The sequence below is a fragment of the Magallana gigas genome, chromosome 7 (assembly GCF_963853765.1).
Source record: "Magallana gigas chromosome 7, xbMagGiga1.1, whole genome shotgun sequence".
Lineage (NCBI taxonomy): Eukaryota > Metazoa > Mollusca > Bivalvia > Ostreida > Ostreidae > Magallana > Magallana gigas.
In genome coordinates this window covers 22871452-22891264 of record NC_088859.1, presented here as the reverse complement: position 1 = coordinate 22891264, position 19813 = coordinate 22871452, and the positions used below count along the sequence as shown (strand labels likewise).

Genomic DNA, 19813 nt, shown 5'->3' with positions numbered 1-19813 from the left:
ATAAATTAGGGTAATAAAACCACATTTCCTTTTGTAAATAGATAAGAATACACGAAATTACATCCCCACAAACCTGTAAACATTAAGCAATCCACAAAAATTGGCCCCCACGAAATTTAATGATTCCACAGTATTCATTCTAAGAACATCTATGATTACAATGCATATGTATACAACCTATTTCACACCTCTTTTTTCATCATTTCTTTACTTAAAATAACATATTGTGTGTAATTAAGTCAAACTTATTAGGGCCCCGCAAGGATTTGCCGGTGCCCTATAGTAATCACTCTGTCTGTCCGTCTGTCTGTCCGTCTGTCACTCTTCCGTCCACAAATTTTCTGTTTTTTTCTAATACCTTTTTTTATGGTTGCCCAATCAAGTTCAAATTTGGTATGGTAGCTCAGTAGGCAGAAATACATATTTTGATGCTAAGTTTGGTTCTCTATGTCTTCTGGTTTGGAGCTGGGGTGGTGGGGTAGATTCCTTCACTATGCATAAGAATGAATGGGCAAAGAGAGATAACTGCTGAGAATGTTACCATTGTATACTTGGAAGGCTGTGCAATATTTGTCCTTTGGGATTAATTTACCTTCCACAGGAAGAAAATCCTAAGCTTTATCTTTATCTGTCACATTGAGATTAATTACTGCACTGCCCGTGTCTGCAAATTAACTTTGTTTTGAAGTTAAGGTCAATTTTGATTGATATGTAGTATTGTGTACATTCTTTGAAATAAGGATTTAAAATATAATATTCATACTTTATTTTGGTTAAAATACCGTACACAATGATTTATGATAATTTTATTGAATTCTAAAATCAAGATATATATTAAGATATCCTTTTTCACTATTTTATTTTTTAATTATTTATTTTATTTTTTGAGTCGGCTCACAAAGCTAGCGAGTCCTTGTTATCATAGCCGTTTCTACTAATATTTTGCACTACATTATTCATGCGCTAATGAAAATAGTGCATGCATTAACCTCTTTTGTTTGCATGATTGTCAATTTGAAATGGTTAAACAATGTTATCTTTTTTTACACATATATATTTAAAGTTTTTCTTGATGTTTAAAAAATAAAACAAATCAAAGTAGTTTTTGTTCAATCGCCACCCATGAATTCGACAACTTACACGGGAAAAACCTTGTTCCATATTAAGCATAAAATCTATTTTTAGAAAAACCCAGCTCGCGAAGCGAGAAGACCCTTTCTGTCATTGGGTCTCTTGGAGTGGATTTTGAGCACTAGCGTGCATTGATAATGTGCGATATAATGCAAATAGCTCTTATTTCTTAGTCATTGCAATATACTGGTCCTTTGTCTCTATCATACGATATTATGCATTGCCAGTCTGGCAGGCATTGCCAGTCTATCATTGACAATGTGTTGAATCAAAGTACTGAAAGTACTGAGACGCGTTGATGATTCAGGAATCAGACATTTATTGACCCTTTCATCTTTCAACACGTAGAATTTGAAATAATCATGAATCAAGTATAGAAGTTTCTTATTATCACTGGCTACAACATATCAAAGATAAAAAAAAATCGTGAATCGTGAAAGGTAATTTTTTGAATAAAAAGGATATCTAAATATTATAATCATATAATTTAATATGATAAAGATGGACTCATAAAGATGATGTCTGCCACAATGAGCCCTGTAATCTTTGTTCACCTATGTTTAATTTATTTACAAAAGACAGAATTTTTTATGTATTACTAACAATGTAATAAAAACAAATACATCAAAATATTGACATGTTCACAGCAAGTCGACTCTTAGGCCCTTCAGGCCTTTGATTTCTGCCTTAATGCTGTTAATTTTAACAGGTAATCAGATAATAACCCCATTCTGTCATTCTGAAAAAAAAATCTTATTGTAAATTTAGAAGAAAAGGATGAGAAAGCAGAACAATTAATCCCCTGGGAATAATTATCTTGCCTGCTGCAGAAAATTTAGAGGCTTATCTCTATCTGTCATATGAATATTAATGAACACCTTTGTCTGCAACTGATGTTTGTTTTGAAGTTGAGGTCAACCCTGGGTGATACAATGTATTTGCATTCACTGAAGGCTTGCATTTTTTAAAACACATGTTTAAATCTTTTTTTAAATACACATTTAATTTAGGTTTTTTTAGCTCACCGAGACGAAGTCAGGGGGAGCTTATGCTATACCCTCGGCGTCGGCGTTGGTGTCGGCGTCGGCGTCCGGACCTGGTTAAAGTTTTTGTTGCAGGTCCTGTATCTAAGCTATTACTTGTCCTATCTTCACCAAACTTGCATGGATGATGCATCTGGACCTACTTATGGACTTGAAAGACTTGGATGCTGAATGTGAGTCCTAAATTTCAGATGCTGGAGGAGGTTAAGGTGGTTGGACCAGGTTAAAGTTTTTGTTGCAGGTGCCCTTTGATAGCAATATCTAAGTTAATGCAGGTCCGTACTTCACCAAACTTGCATGAATGGTGTGTCTTATGATACTGATGCACCAGACAGGCTTGAGTGCTGAATCTTAGCTATAGGTTTCAGATGCTGGAGGAGGTTAAGGTTTTTGGAGCAGGTTAAAGTTTTTGTTGCAGGTGCCCTTTGATAGCAATGTCTAAGTTAGTGCTGGTCCGTACCTCACCAAACTTGCATTGATGGTGTGTCTTATGATACTGATGCACCAGACAGGCTTGAGTGCTGAATCTGAGCTATAGGTTTTGGATGCTGAAGGAGGTTAAGGTTTTTAGAGAGAATCTTTTTGATGCAAATATAGTCAAATATTCAAAAATGCTATCCATTTAAGGTAGTGTACCCGAAACAGAAGAGCTCCACTTCATTATGAACTAATTTGATTGGATAATAAATAGAGGATATCTATATTGTGTGATTTTATATTTGCTTTATCCAACGAGTTAAAATGGTGTATATATTCGCGAGGCTTGCCGAGTTGTCTGATGCACCAGACAGGCTTGAATGCTGAATCTGAGCTATGGGTTTCGGATGCTGGAGGAGGTTAAGGTTTTTAGAGCTGGTTAAAGTTTTTGTTGCAGGTGCCCTCTGATGATTATATCTTAGTTACTACTTGTCCTAACTTCACCAGACTTCCATGGATGGTGCGTCTTATGATACTGATGCACCAGACAGGCTTGAATGCTGAATCTGAGCAATAGGTTTCGGATGCTGGAGGAGGTTTAGGTTTTTAGAGCTGGTGAAAGTTTTTGAAACAGGTGACCTCTGATGATTATATCTTAGTTATTACTTGTCCTAACTTCACCAGACTTCCATGGATGGTGTGTCTTATGATACTGATGCACCTGACAGGCTTGAATGCTGAGTCTGAGCCATAGATTTCAGATGCTGGATATGGTTAAGTTTTTTGGAACAGGTCACATGTTTAATAGATAATAGTACTATTTCAAACTTGCATAGTTGATTAAATTGTAATATGAATGAATCACAGAGGAAGCTTCAGATGCAGAGCTTGATCTCCATTATCAAGGATGCTAAAAAATATATCTTAGTTATTACAGGTCCTAACTTCACCAAACTTGAATGGATGGTGTGTCTTATGATACAGATGCACCTGACAGGCATGGATGTTGAATCTGAGCCAAAGGTTGCGGATGCTGGAGCAGGTTTAGGTTTTAATTGCTAGTGCCCTCTGATGATGATATCTTAGTTATTACTGGTCTGAACTTCACCAAACTTGCATTGAGATGCGTCTTATGTATACTGATGCACCTGACAGGCTTGAATGCTGAGTCTGAGCCATAGGTTTCAGATGCTGGATATGGTTAAGTTTTTTGGAACAGGTCACATGTTTAATAGATAATAGTACTATTTCAAACTTGCATAGTTGATTGAATTGTAATATGAATGAATCACAGAGGAAGCTTCAGATGCAGAGCTTGATCTCCATTATCAAGGATGCTAAAAAATATATCTTAGTTATTACAGGTCTTAACTTCACCAAACTTGAATGAATGGTGTGTCTTATGATACAGATGCACCTGACAGGCATGGATGTTAAATCTGAGCCAAAGGTTGCGGATGCTGGAGGAGGTTAAGGTTTTAATTGCTAGTGCCCTCTGATGATGATATCTTAGTTATTACTGGTCTGAACTTCACCAAACTTGCATTGAGATGCGTCTTATGTATACTGATGCACCTGACAGGCTTGAATGCTGAATCTGAGCCATAGGTTTCGGATGCTGGATGAGGTTTAGTTTTTAGAACAGGTCACATGTTTTATAGATGATAGCTTGCATAGTTGATTTAACTATATTAAAAATGAAATGCAGAGGTTGCTTCAGATGCAGAGCCTGATCTCCATTATCCAGGATGCTAAAGAAATCTCCTAATTCTCTCAAACCTGCTCGATAGATAGAAGTGTTTGTTGATAAATGATATAACATGATTCCTATGATATAGTATTGTATGGTATGAAACAATATTGTTTAATATGATACAATATAATATTATATGTAATATTAAAAAAAGTTATATGATACAATATGATATTGTATCAATTTTTTTGATATTTTATGTTATGATATTGTATCATGATATTGTTATGTATAGTATTGTATATTATGATACAATATTGTATAATATTATATTGAATTATTAATTTATTATTTTATCACATGATACTATTACATAAGATATTGCAAAATATAATATTGTATCCTATGATACAATATGTATATTCTATAATATTGTATCATACGATATTGTATAATATGATATTAGTTTTTGTAATATAGAAATATATCACATGAAATTGTATAATATGATACTGTAATACTATATAATATCGTATCATACGATATTGTATAATATGATTTGGTTAATAATATGATATATTATCACATCACATGAAATTTTATTGTATGATATTGTAAAATATATTATTAATCATATGATACAATATGTATAATATAATATTGTATTATATAATATTTTACTTTATCACATAATATTGTATCATTTGATATGATACAATGCTGTATCAAATATTGTATCATATGATACAATATCATATTATGTATCAATAATATACAGTATCATTCAATATCATACTATATTATACAATATAATATCATATGTTTCAATGTTATGATGTATTATGTAATATGATATTGTAATATAATACTATATTGTTTTATATATTATGATATTGTATGATATATGTTGTAAATATGATAGGATGCAATATTTAATTTTATATTATTGTATTGATTTACATATGAACATATGATTATCATACAATTTTTTAACAGATGATAGGATATTGTGTCAAAACAGAATCCAAAAGATCATAAAGTATGATTTTCATTTAATATGATAAAGGTGGTCTCATAAAGGTGAAGTCTCATAAGGGTGATGTCTTGTCTCGGTGAGCTTTGTAATCTGTGATTACCTATGTTTTTATAAGACATGAGGTTATCCCTGTTTTATGCAGATACAAGGTTACTATTTAGAGTTTTTGGACATTCAGGAATTATCTTGAAATTTTAAAAATACAATTTTCTTTTTTTTTTTACCACGTTATATATATTGCAGTTCTTTACATCTTATGCCGGGCATTTATTTTTCATCATTGTTAATATAAAGAGGATGGAATTCAAAGTTTTTTTCACTTCTCTATATTAATGGTCATAGCGGGGCCCTTCCCGACTGGTCAGTTTTCTAGTCTTATGTATTTATTGTGAATTCATATGCTTTTTTTTAACTGAAAGCAAAAATTCTTTTGATATATAGAGAATAATACATACCCTTTTCCATATCACAGCCTGTATCAAGAACTAAGAAGCCAAAGGCCTGAGGGATGATATTGGTCAAGGGCTGATACAGGCTGTGATATGGAAAAGGGTATTTAAGGTCTTCCGTTTCAAACGGAAGACCTTATAGTGATTGTAGTGTTTTTCTTTCTTTCTTTCTTTTTTTTCCCCCCTTTTTTGTCGGCAGAATTTCTCAGAGATGGCTCGATAGATTAAACTGAAATTTTCAGGACTGATAGAGAATGATAAAATCTCCAGGCATTTTTCTCATTTTTAAAAAAATTATTTCTGGTCTTCTGTTTCCGTCCCGCGTCAAAAAACCTTGTCCCTCCTGATCTAAGAATTGGCAAATACTTAAACATCGAAACTTTGTGGGATGATAGACCTATGTATGTAGATGTGTTTAAACTATTTTGTTTTGTTTGTCGTAACTTCCGGTCATCACTGGAAGCACTTCAAAAATAATTATTGTTACGCATTAAATTTCTTTTCCATTAAATGAATTTATAAGTATAAATCTAAACAAAGGTTAATTTTGCGATGTCAAATCAACAAAAAAATCTACTTCCGGTGTGATATCTCAATTATCTCAGGTAGCTTTTTTAAAACACATTTTGTACCTGTGAGATCTCAGAAACTATAAGCGATCAAGACACGAAACTTTAATGGATGATAGACATTTGATTGAAAATGTGTTTAACCGGTTTCATTTTGTCTTCTGTCACTTCCGGTCCACACCGGAAGAGTTCAAACAAATCGAGCTGTTTACCAGTTTAACTGTTTTCCTTTGATATTTTTAGTTAGATAAATGAACAAGAATGTGTAATAAGCACGTATACAAGAAATATTTAATACAATTTACATTGAGCACTTCCGTTTGTCTGTTTCCTGTCCCGAGACAAAAAACCTTATTTCAACGAGATCTCAAAAACGGTAACGACTTTAACAACTTTGTGGGATGATAGACCTATGTATGTACATGTGTTAAACACTATTTTGTTTTATCTGGCGTGACTTCTGGTCGTCACAGAAAGTGCTTCCAATTTTGTCTTTTTAATATAATTTGGTTATTTAGCATGGAAGTAACATTTTAGCAATAGAAATACAAAAGATCATCTACACATGGTAAAAACCAAAAAAAGTTCTACTTCCAGTGAGACATCTCAAAATTCTCAGGTAGCTTTCTTTTATAAAAACAAAGAACCAACAAGATCTCAGAAACTGTGAGAGATCAAGACACAAAATTTATATTGATAATGGACATTTGATTTGAACATGTCTTTTAAGGGTTTATTCGATCGTACGTCACTTCTGGTTCTCACTCGAAGCGTTCAAGCAATAGAAGTTTTCATTTTTTTTACTTTTTATTTTTTAAATATTTTTTTCAATTTGATGAACAGTAACGTACCGTAGATAAATGCACTTAAATATCTGCTTTCAATTTCTTAAATCACTTCTGTTTGTTTGTTTCTGGTCTCGAGACAAAAACCTACAAAAATCTTTTCTCAACGAGATATTACAACTAACAAAAACTTGAACATCCTAACTTTGAGGAAAGACAAAACAATGTATAAAGATATGTTCACTATGTTCTGTATGGTCCGGCGTATCTTCCGGTTGTCACAGAAAGTACTCAGAAATCGACTTTTTGTCTTTTTCTTATGTTTATTTCTTGCGAATTCCTGTACAGTATATATTATATCCATTTTCTGTTTACAAGAGAAATTGTTTTTTTTGTACAGATTTAAACATGAGGAACAGAAGACCTTTTTGTTGCAATAGAAACAAAAGTCTAGTTATTATTATATTTATTACATACTTAGTAATTAGATTTTTAAAAAAGTATACACTTGAACAAATTGACTCTCTTTAAATATTATTTGAAAGTAGTCTGTACATGTATTAAATAAAAATATGAGATCTTATAGTTTTACCAAACATGTAGCTACAGAACTGGAATTTCCTCGTAACTAAAATTAACTGCTCCAAAACTGAAGCTTTTAACTGCATTTATAAATGTCGACAAAAAAATGTTTTATTTTTCGTCTGTAAACATGCAGAAATGCCGAAAAGTATGAAAGGCAGAGGAGTTTCACAAGGGGTGTGATATGGATCCGTATCAGCCCTAAGGCTAATAACCTGTATCAGCCCCGGAGGCCAATACGAGTTGTGTGATGTCATCTGTATCACATATGCCAAAAACCTGTATTCCGGTGAGATATTTAAAAAATGTCAGGAAGCACTTTTTTAAACAAATGTTTGAACCACGAGATCTCAAAAAATGTAAGTGATCAAGACACGAAAATGACATGGGTGATAGACATTTGATGGAAGATGTGTTTAACTGTTTTCATTTTGTCAACCGTCACTTCTGGTCCACAATGGAAGAGTTCAAACAAATCAAGTTGTTTAAAAGTTTAACTATTTTTCTTTGACAACTTTAGATAAATTGATAGACAATTAAGTCCTTTTGTCTATTGTTTAAAGAAATACCAACTTTTATTTTCATTGAGTACTTCCGTTTGTCCATTTCCTGTCCCGAGACAAAAACCTTGAGTCCATGAGTTCTCAAAAACAAAAATGACTTGAACAATCAAACTTTGTAGGATGATAGACCTATGTATGTACATGTGTTTACATTATTTTGATTTGTTCGGCGTAACTTACGGTCGTCACCGGAAAATTTACACTTCAAAATTTTTCTTTTTTCTTTATTTTATATGGAATGAATATATCAGTATAAAATCTTATATGTATCATCAATGTTAGATAAGCAAACAATTTCTACTTCCGGTGAGATATCTCAAATAGCTTTCCTTTTTACAAATTTGATGCCCACAAGATTTTGGTCACTGTAAGTGATTGCAACTTATTTTTATGAATAATAGACATTTGATTGAAGATGTGTTTAATGGGTTTTATTTTGTCAACCATCAATTCCGGTTTTCACCGGAAGGGTTCAAACAAACCATGATTTTAACATGTTTAACTGACTTTCTTAAGTGTTTCATCTAGCATGATAAAAAATGATGTACACTAGGCAAATGTTCCAGAAATACCAGCTATTGTTTTTATTAGCTCACCTGAGCTGAAAGCTCAAGTGAGCTATTCTGATCACATTTTGTCTGTCGTCCGTCTGTCTGTCTGTCTGTCTGTCCATCTGTCCGTCCGTCTGTCTGTAAACTTTTCACATTTTCAACATCTTCTCAAGAACCACTGGGCCAATTTCAACCAAACTTGGCACAAAGCATCCTTAGCCTAAGGGGATTTATATTTGTGAAAATTAAGGATCACGCCCTTTTGCAAAGAGAGATAATTAGGAATTTATGAAAATTTTCGAGAAATTTTCAAAAATCTTCTTCTCATGAACCATAAGACCAGGAAAGCTGAAACTTGTGTGGAAGCATCATCAGGTAGTGTACATTCTAATTTGTGAAAATCATGACCCCCGGGGGTAGGATGGGGCCACAATGGGGGGTCGAAGTTTTACATAGGAATATACAGAGTAAATCTTTGAAAATCTTCTTCTCATGAACCATAAGACAAGGAAAGCTGAAACTTATGTAGAAGCATCCTCAGGTAGTGTAGATTCTAATTTGTGAAAATCATGACCCCCGGGGGTAGGGTGGGACCACAATGGGGGGTCGAAATTTAACATAGGAATATATAGAGTAAATCTTTAAAAATCTTCTTCTCATGAACCATAAGACCAGGAAAGCTGAAACTTGTGTGGAAGCATCCTCAGGTAGTGTAGATTCATAGTTGTGAAAATCATGACCCCCGAGGGTAGGGTGGGGCCACAATGGGGAGTCGAAATTTAACATAGGAATATATAGAGTAAATCTTTAAAAATCTTCTTCTCATGAACCATAAGACCAGGAAAGCTGAAACTTGTGTGGAAGCATCCTCAGGTAGTGTAGATTCTATTTTGTGAAAATCATGACCCCCGGGGGTAGGATGGGGCCACAATGGGGGGTCGAAGTTTTACATAGGAATATACAGAGTAAATCTTTAAAAATCTTCTTTTCATGAACCATAAGACCAGGAAAGCTGAAACTTGTGTGGAAGCATCATCAGGTAGTGTAGATTCATAGTTGTGAAAATCATGACCCCCGGGGGTAGGGTGGGACCACAATGGGGGGTCGAAGTTTAACATAGGAATATACAGAGTAAATCTTTAAAAATCTTCTTCTCATGAACCATAAGACCAGGAAAGCTGAAACTTGTATGGAAGCATCCTCAGGTAGTGTAGATTCAAAGTTGTGAAAATCATGACCCCCCAGGGGTAGGGTGGGGCCACAATGGGGGATCGAAGTTTTACATAGGAATATATATGGTAAATCTTTAAAAATCTTCTTCTCATAAACTAATCAGCCAGTAAAGCTGACACTTGTGTGGAAGCATCCTCAGGTAGTGTAGATACAAAGTTGTGAAAATCATGACCCCCGAGGGTAGGGTGGGGCCAAAATGGAAGGTCAAAGTTTTACATAGGAATATATAGAGTAAATCTTTAAAAATCTTCTTCTCAGAAATTAATCAGCCAGGAAAGCTTAAACTTGTGTGGAAGCGTCCTCAGGTAGTGTAAATTCAAAGTTGTGAAAATCATGATCCCCAGGGGTAGGGTGGGCCACAATGGGGGGCCAAAGTTTAACAAAGGAATATATATGGTAAATCTTTAAAAATCTTCTTCTCAGAAAGTAATCAGCCAGATGATTCTTTATAATTGTTAAGACTTTGGCCCCAGGACAATTCTTTGGCCTCATAAGAAGGTTCAGAGTTTATGTACGTTTATATCCCATATATAAACAATTGTTAAGGATCTTTTTGAGAACTGCAATACTCAACATATGATATGACTATAAAATCATCCTGTTAGAAAAGGGACTAATGATTATAAACATAAGAATATCCAGGGGAAAAATGGATTTTATTTATACAGGATCAACATGTATTATTGTACATTGTCCAGATTGTTTGTATTATGACTCCATTAAGCTGATTTTATCATACCTATTGTTCCTCAGGTGAGCGATGTGGCCCATGGGCCTCTTGTCTATCACTTCCGTTCGTCCGTTTCCGGTCCAGAGAGAAAAAATATTGTTTCAACGAAATCTCAGATTTGGCAGAGACGTGAACAACCAAATTTTGAGGAAAGATTGACTTATTATTGTACAAATATTTAACATGTTTTGTTTGGTTCAGCGTTACTTCCGGTCGTCCCTGATATTACTTCAAAAATTGATCTCTTTTTCATTCTCGTTGTTTGACATGGAAGTAATGTCTGGATATTTCATTCACAATAATTATCATATCCATTATTTTTTTCTATGTGAGAGAAGCAATGTCTTACAATTCAATCGATACATGTACTGTAGAATCATTAATTTTCGTGGGGGCCAATTTTCGTGGATTGCTGAACTTTTATAGGTTCGTGGGGACGTACTTTCGTGTATTTTCTTATACCTACAAAACGAAATATGACTTTATAACCCTAATATATTATTCGTGGAGGATGTTGATTCGTGGCTGAGAGGAACCCACGAAATCCACGAAAATTGAGCCACCACGAAATCTAATGATTCCACAGTATATCAAAACGGAAGACCTTTTTGTTGCTTTTGCAACAAGAGTCTAGTTATTTAATATAATTGTCAATTGAACATAACTGCCTGAAGATTAAGGAATAGTTAAAATGTGTGCAGTGATTATGATGAAATAATGATTTCATTTTGCATGTTTATTATTCAAATTATATATATTTACTAGTACCGGTATATATATTGGTCCTAGATGAAGTAACAAACCTTTGAAGTTTTTATTATAAAGCACAACTTGTGGCATGATTACCCTTTGATGCTCAAAATATTTGTATAATTCCTTAAACTGTTATTCCTTCTTCATTTGTTACAGTGAATTCATTTAAAGAAGGTGACGATAACCTAAGATCTCAACAGAATTTTCCATTTACAAAGTATATCCAGTATAGACCAAATGGAATAAGGAACAATAGTTTCCGAGGAGAACCTGTACACAATATGAGGACGAATAGCTTAACTTCAGGTATGGCATATACTTTTGCATTACTGTATAACTGGATTTTTTTGCAGGGTGCTTGTGGTGGATTACATTCAGTTTCTATCCGATCTGTTTATATCAGTTTATTTTGTTGAAATCGTCAATACGGTAACTGTTTTCTGTATTAACTTTTAGCGCTATATTCTAGCTTCGCACATTTTCCTATGTTCCAAGGCATTCTCTCTTTCTACTCTTGCCAAAACTTACAGTCATTACCAGTGTAAGTAAATATGTATGTATTTTTCATAGTTCTGTATAACCATGATTTCTTTAAACCTTTGTCTATTATAATGGTGTAATGTTTACATTTTTTGATTCACTTGACTTACATTGTCAACAACCTACCTGTATCATAGTGATTTATATTTATACTTTATTGTAAGTTTGTGTTTTGTCTTGTTTGCAGCTTTTACGATATTAAACCGTCATCCATCTGTCTACGTTGTCTGAATCAATTGGGAGACAGAATAGTGCGAATTTTTGCAAAATTTTGTGTTAAAATCTCAATTGCAAATAATCAATTGCAAAATATACACTATACATTAAAAATTGCTCAAGACATAAAAATCCCCCTTTCTGGCTCCTCTGTAGTGTCCAAACTTTCAGATGAAAGACCTTTTCCTGTGATCCTTATGTATTTTTAGCTCATCTGAGCTGAAAGATCAAGTGAGCTTTTCTGATCACATTTTGTCTGTCGTCCGTCTGTCTGTCCGTCTGTCTGTAAACTTTCACATTTTCCACATCTCGACAGTTCCTCAACTACTGGGCCAATTTCAACCAAACTTGGCACAAATCATCCTTAAGCAAAGGGGATATAAAGTTGTGAAAATTAAGGGTCACACCCTTTCTCAAAGGGAGATAATTAGAAATTATGAAAATTTTTGAGAAATTTTCAAAAATCTTCTTCTCAAGAACCATTAAGCCAGGAAAGCTGAAACTTGTATGGAAGCATCCTAGGGTAGTGTAGATTCAAAGTTGTGAAAATCATGACTCCTGGAGATAGGGTGGGGCCACAATGGGGGGGGGGGGTCGAAGTTTGACATAGGAATATATTGAGTAAATCTTTAAAAATCTTCTTCTCAGAAACCTATTAGCCAGGATAGCTGAAACTTGTGTGGAAGCATCCTCAGGTAGTGTAGATTCAAAGTTGTGAAAATCATGTACCCCAGGGGTAGTGTTGGGCCATATTGGGGGGTGGTTCAAAGTTTAACATAGGAATATGGAGAGTAAATCTTTAAAAATCTTCTTCTCAGAAATTTAACAGCCAGTTGATTCTTAATAATTGTTAAGACTTTGGCCCCAGGACAATTTTTCGGCCTCACAAGAAGGTTCAGAGTTTGTTGTAGGTTTATATCCCATATATAAACAATTGTTAAGGATCTTTTTGAGAACTGTAATACTCAACATATGATATGACTTTAAATCATCCTATTAGAAAAGGGACTTATGATTATAAACATTAGAATATCCAGGGGGGGGGGGGGGGGATGGATTTTATTTATACAGGATCTACATGTATTATTGTACATTGTCCAGATAGTTTGTATTATGACTCCATTAAGCTGATTTTATCATACCTATTGTTCCTCAGGTGAGCGATGTGGCCCATGGGCCCCTGTTTTTTGGGTGTTTTTTTTTTAGGTTTTCCACCTTTATTAGGGTCCTCCTCTGCGGGCACCCTTTAGTGATCAATCTGACTATCCGGCCGTCCTTCCATCTGTTTTTAGCTCACCGAGACGAAGTCAGGGGGAGCTTATGCTATACCCTCGGCGTCGGCGTCGGCGTCCGGACCTGGTTAAAGTTTTTGTTGCAGGTCCTGTTTCTAAGCTATTACTTGTCCTATCTTCACCAAACTTGCATGGATGATGCATCTGGACCTACTTATGGACTTGAAAGACTTGGATGCTAAATATTAGTCCTAAATTTCAGATGCTGGAGGAGGTTAAGGTTGTTGGACCAGGTTAAAGTTTTTGTTGCAGGTGCCCTTTGATAGCAATATCTAAGTTACTGCAGGTCCGTACTTCACCAAACTTGCATGGATGGTGTGTCTTATGATACTGATGCACCAGACAGGCTTAAATGCTAAATCTGATCTATAGGTTTCGGATGCTGGAGGAGGTTAAGGTTTTTGGAGCAGGTTAAAGTTTTTGTTGCAGGTGCCCTTTGATAGCAATATCTAAGTTACTGCTGGTCCGTACTTCACCAAACTTGCATAGATGGGGTGTCTTATGATACTGTTGCACCAGGCAGGCTTGGGTGCTGAATCTGAGCCATAGGTTACAGATGCTGAAGGAGGTTATGGTTTTTAGAGCTGGTTAAAGTTTTTGTTGCAGGTGCCCTCTGATGATTATATCTTAGTTACTACTTGTCCTAACTTCACAAGACTTCCATGGATGGTGCGTCTTATGATACTGATGCACCTGACAGGCTTGAATGCTGAATCTGAGCCATAGGTTTCGGATGCTGGAGGAGGTTAAGGTTTTTAGATCTGGTTAAAGTATTTGAAACAGTTGCCCTCTGATGATTATATCTTAGTTATTACTTGTCCTAACTTCACCAAACTTCCATGGATGGTGCGTTAATGATACTGATGCACCTGACAGGCTTGAATGCTGAGTCTGAGCCATAGGTTTCAGATGCTGGATATGGTTAAGTTTTTTGGAACAGGTCACATGTTTAATAGATAATAGTATTATTTCAAACTTGCATAGTTGATTAAACTGTAATATGAATGAATCACAGAGGAAGCTTTAGATGCAGAGCTTGATCTCGATTATCAAGGATGCTAAAAAATATATCTTAGTTATTACAGGTCCTAACTTCACCAAACTTGAATGGATGGTGTGTCATATGATACAGATGCACCTGACAGGCATGGATGTTGAATCTGAGCCATAGGTTGCGGATGCTGGAGCAGGTTAAGGTTTTAATTGCTAGTGCCCTCTGATGATGATATCTTATTTATTACTGGTCTGAACTTCACCAAACTTGCATGTAGATGCGTCTTATGTATACTGATGCACCTGACAGGCTTGAATGCTGAATCTGAGCCATAGGTTTCGGATGCTGGATGAGGTTTAGGTTTTTTGGAACAGGTAACATGTTTTATAGATGATAGCTTGCATAGTTGATTTAACTATATTATAAATGAAACACAGAGGTTGCTTCAGATGCAGAGCCTGATCTCCATTATCAAGGATGCTAATGAAATTTCCTACCTCACTCAAACCAGCTCGAAAGATAGATGTGTTTGTTGATAAATGATATAACATGATTCCTATGATATAGTATTGTATGGTATGAAACATTATTGTTTAATATGATACAATATAATATTATATGTAATATTATAAAAAGTTATATGATACGATATGATATTGTATCAATTTTTTTGATATTTTATGTTATGATATTGTATCATGATATCGTTATGTATAGTATTGTATATTATGATACAATATTGTATAATATTGTATTGTATTATTAATTTATTATTTTATCACATGATACTATTACATAAGATATTGCAAAATATAATATTGTATCCTATGATATAATATTGTATATTCTATAATATTGTATCATACAATATTGTATAATAAAATTATATGATATTAGTTTCTGTAATATAACTATATCACATGAAATTGTATAATATAATACTGTAATATTATATAATATCGTATCATACGATATTGTATAATATGATATTGGTTTATTATATGATATATTATCACATCATATGAAATTGTATTGTATGATATTGTAAAATATATAATTGTATCATATGATACAATATGTATAATATAATATTGTATTATATAATATTTTACTTTTAGTTATCACATAATATTGTATCATTTGATATGATACAATGTTGTATCAAATTATATTGTATCATATGATACAATATCATATTATGTATCAAAAATGATACAGTAACATACAATATCATACTATATTATACAATCTAATATCATATGTTTCAATGTTATGATGTATTATGTAATATGATATTGTAATATTATACATATATTACATGGCTTCGAGGGCGACATACTAGAATATTTGCCCCGAGGTGACAGGAAAGCCCTGGAGTGTTATGTCGCCCGATGCCGAAGGCAGAGGGCGACATAACACTCCAGGGCTTTCCTGTCACCAAGGGACAAATATTCTGGTATTGTCGCCCGAGAAGACATGTAATATATGTTATATAACATTTTCAAAACAAATCAAACTCGGGTTAACAACATATTTATTTAATTCACAAGGCAGAGGCAAATGTTTTTAAAAAACTCACGCTTGAGTTTATCACTTTCGTCGTATTTGCAGAATTTTTTTCATCAATTAAACTATCGAGTTCATTTGAATTTAGATTAACAAACCGCAGACGTTGGCCTGACATGTTTAAAATTCGCGGATCTGTTTACGTTAATTTGCTTAGCAACTGGCTCGTTGAATTTCGAACCCGACGTAATTAATATGCAGAACTCTTGCACGCGATGGTGATATTACAGTTTTGGGAGGGCGATATAACTATTTCCTGTGAAATATAACTGTTTCCAGGAGGGCAATATAACTGTTTCCGGTGTGATTCAGCAATTTTAAGGGCATAGTAATAAAATTATCTCATTTGTGACATAACGAGAAAACTTATTCAAAAATGGTATATAATACTATATTGTTTTATATATTATGATATTGTATTATTTGATCAAATACAATAACTTATAACACAATACAATGTCATATCATACCTTACAATATCATATCTCATCATTGTTTATTATGGTATTTTATTGTATTATATGATATATGTATCATAAATATTGTAAATATGATAGGATGCAATATTTAATTTTATATTATTGTATTGAGTAACATATGAACATATGATTATCATACAATTTTTCAACAGATGATATATGATATTGTGTCAAAACAGAATCCATGAATATCGAAGATCATAAAGTATGATTTTCATTTAATATGATAAAGGTGGTCTCATAAGGTGAATTCTCATAAGGGTGATGTCTCGTCTCGGTGAGCTTTGTAATCTGTGATTACCTATGTTTTCATCCGAAATCTTTTTTCCGGAGCATATTTTCTCTCCCCATGGCTCAATCCGGCTCATACTTCATCCACTGAGTGCCCTTGAGTTAAGGATGTGCAGTGTTCTTGAACCTTTTTTTTCTGTCTAACTTTAGGGTCATAGCATTCATTAGCAGAATTATATAAAAAATCCTAGTTCGAAGTATCTTCTTTCCCCTTGATATAATATGGCTCATACTTCACTCACAGAGTTGCTTATGGTCAAAAGATTGGCAGTGACATTGAATGAATTTTGTAGTTCAAGGTACAAGGTCAGTTTTGACCATGCAGAAATAATTTTTTATAGCATATATACTCTCCAATTAGCCCTTATACTTCATATTATCAGAGGTTTGGGTAAAGGGTGTACAGTGACATAGAACAAAGTTTCAAGGTCAAAAGTGAAGGTCATGGCAGAATTATATGAAAAATCCTTTTAAGGATCATATCTTCTCTCCCTTTGATCCAATCTGGCTCATACTTCACCCACAGGGTAGTGACCTTAAGTGATGTTTGTAAGCTGTATCAGATCACACAAAAATACATTTTAAGGGCATAAATACTCTCCACTAAGCCATATCTGGCTTGTTCTTTAACCATAAACGTAGCTTTTGGGTTGATGGACGAGTGTCCATACATTTGAACCAAGTCAATGTGAAGATGAACTTAAGCAGTTCACAAACTTTTCTATGACTACAAGTGACACCATGCACAACAATATAGTTAAAAAGTGTTAAACATTTGAACCAAGTCAATGTGAAGGCCAGTTCACAAACTTTACTACAAATTACACCATGCATTACAATATAGTTAAAAAGTATTAAACATGTACTCTCTCTCTTTCTCTATCTCTCTCTACAAATGTAATTTATAGTATATGGCATTTATTATATCTTATTTCTAAAACATTTAAATGTAAAAAGTAAATCCATAAGTCAATGATGTTTTAAGAATACAGCTATGCTCATTACAACCTTCCTTGATTTAGATCCTTTTAGTTTTTGCTGAAATTAATTGCGCCGCTTAATATGTCACTGATTATGTTAAAAATTCATAATGTATACTGCTGTATGTGTTATTATTTAAAATTGAAACCAGACATTTTATAATTTATTATTAGATATTTTAATCAAAAGAAAACAACATCTCAACTCATCAATCAATTCTATCTCTCCGACTGACTGAGTCTAGTTAGCTCACCTGAGCTGAAAGCTCAAGTGAGCTATTCTGATCACATTTTGTCTGTCGTACGTCTGTCTGTCCGTCTGTAAACTTTTTACATTTTGAACTTCTTCTCTATAACCGCTTGGCCAATTTCAACCAAATGTGGCACAAAGCATCCTTATGAGAAGGCGAATATTAATTGCAGAAATGAAAGACCGATCTTTATTCAAACACAGGATGAATGACCATCTTTAAGTCCTCCTTAAAGAAAGCGTAAAGATGGCTTAAAGGCAGCTTAAAGACTATCTTTAAGCCACCTTTAAGCCACCTTTAAGGACAACTTATAGGTCCTTAATGTCCAAACTTCTTTAAGCCACCTTTAAGCCACCTTTAAGCTACCTTTAAGCCACCTTTAAGCCATTAAAAAAAATTTAATTCAATATTGTGCTTAATTTCCAACAAAATGTATTAACTTTATGAAAGAAAAGGTATTAAAACGGTTTTTGTTCTAGATAGAAAAATGAAAAAAAAACCACCAAAAAAAACGGCCGCGGTGAGAATTGAACCCGGGACCCTTAGTTTACTAGCATCACCACACATCAACTTACATATTTATGACCGTTTTTATATCCATTATATCAGTGGATATTGAATCACTGTATTGAATGTGTTTTCTTGAAAAGATTTTGACAAACCATTCAGTTTGTAACAATCAATTATATCTAATTTATAAATTACATGCATGCATGTATTTAGAATGAAATACGGAACTTGGTCTTCAGTGAACAAAAAATATATTATACCTAAATGGAAACCGTTAGGTTCACTATAGTAGGCTTTCTTAGTTAATAAATTTAAACCGAGTAGATATACGTAATTCATCTAATTTATAGCTATAAACATGTAAGAAAGAAAATAAATCATTTCTTTTATTAAATGCATTGATACTATTAGGGTATTTGTTCAATTTCCCGCAATTTCCCGGTTTTCATGATCGCGGCGCCATTCCAATATGTTTAAATATTTACATGTAATTGTATGTACATGATTTTTAAACTATCAATTCTATAGCAAACAAAATTACCAATTACCGGTGACGTATTTACTGCATGTGGCAATTGCAAATGACTTGTACATACAATTGTATGATGTGCCAGGCCGGGTATATTTGACATATTTACCCTTATACATATATTTAAATAATCAACCCCTATTTATGATCGCCGGTACATTAATTAATTAGCCTCAAGATTTTACTCTTACATACATGTATCGTTAATTTGTAGACGTAACATCTTTGAAACCCAGAGCTAGGAAATAATACTTTGAAAATGAATTACAAATGTAAATTAACTTTTATTCACTAGACTTATCGTATACTCGTACATACTAAGATTCAACGCCTTTAGAAACCCTGACGTGCACCTGGGCACACGACACACCTGTTGTGTATATCTTGTATATTCTGTGTTAGTTCCAGGGGTTTTCTTAAGTTGGACAAACAATAGACTTTAATTAGATATACACAAACATGCACCTGGGCACACGACACATCTGTTGTGTATATCTTGTATATTCTGTGTTAGTTCCAGGGGTTTTCTTAAGTTGGAAAACAATAGACTCTAATTAGCATGATTAGATATACACAAACGAACAAAACTATGTCTAGACAAACAAAGCAGTAATATCCTGCCCGATATAA

General features: G+C 33.8%; 1 protein-coding gene across 3 annotated transcripts in view; it reads left to right on the top strand.

Moving 5' to 3' along the window:
• Positions 1-19813, top strand: part of LOC117684838 (uncharacterized) — a 76326-nt gene that overhangs the window by 21073 nt on the left and 35440 nt on the right. For all 3 annotated transcript variants that reach the window (XR_004598571.2, XR_010707347.1, XM_066065134.1), the window contains one exon: positions 11692-11841. Coding sequence is in view for 1 of the 3 variants with exons in the window: in XM_066065134.1 (XP_065921206.1) it covers positions 11692-11841 (150 nt within the window). In the remaining 2 variants the exon portion in view is untranslated. The remainder of the gene's footprint in view (positions 1-11691; positions 11842-19813) is intronic.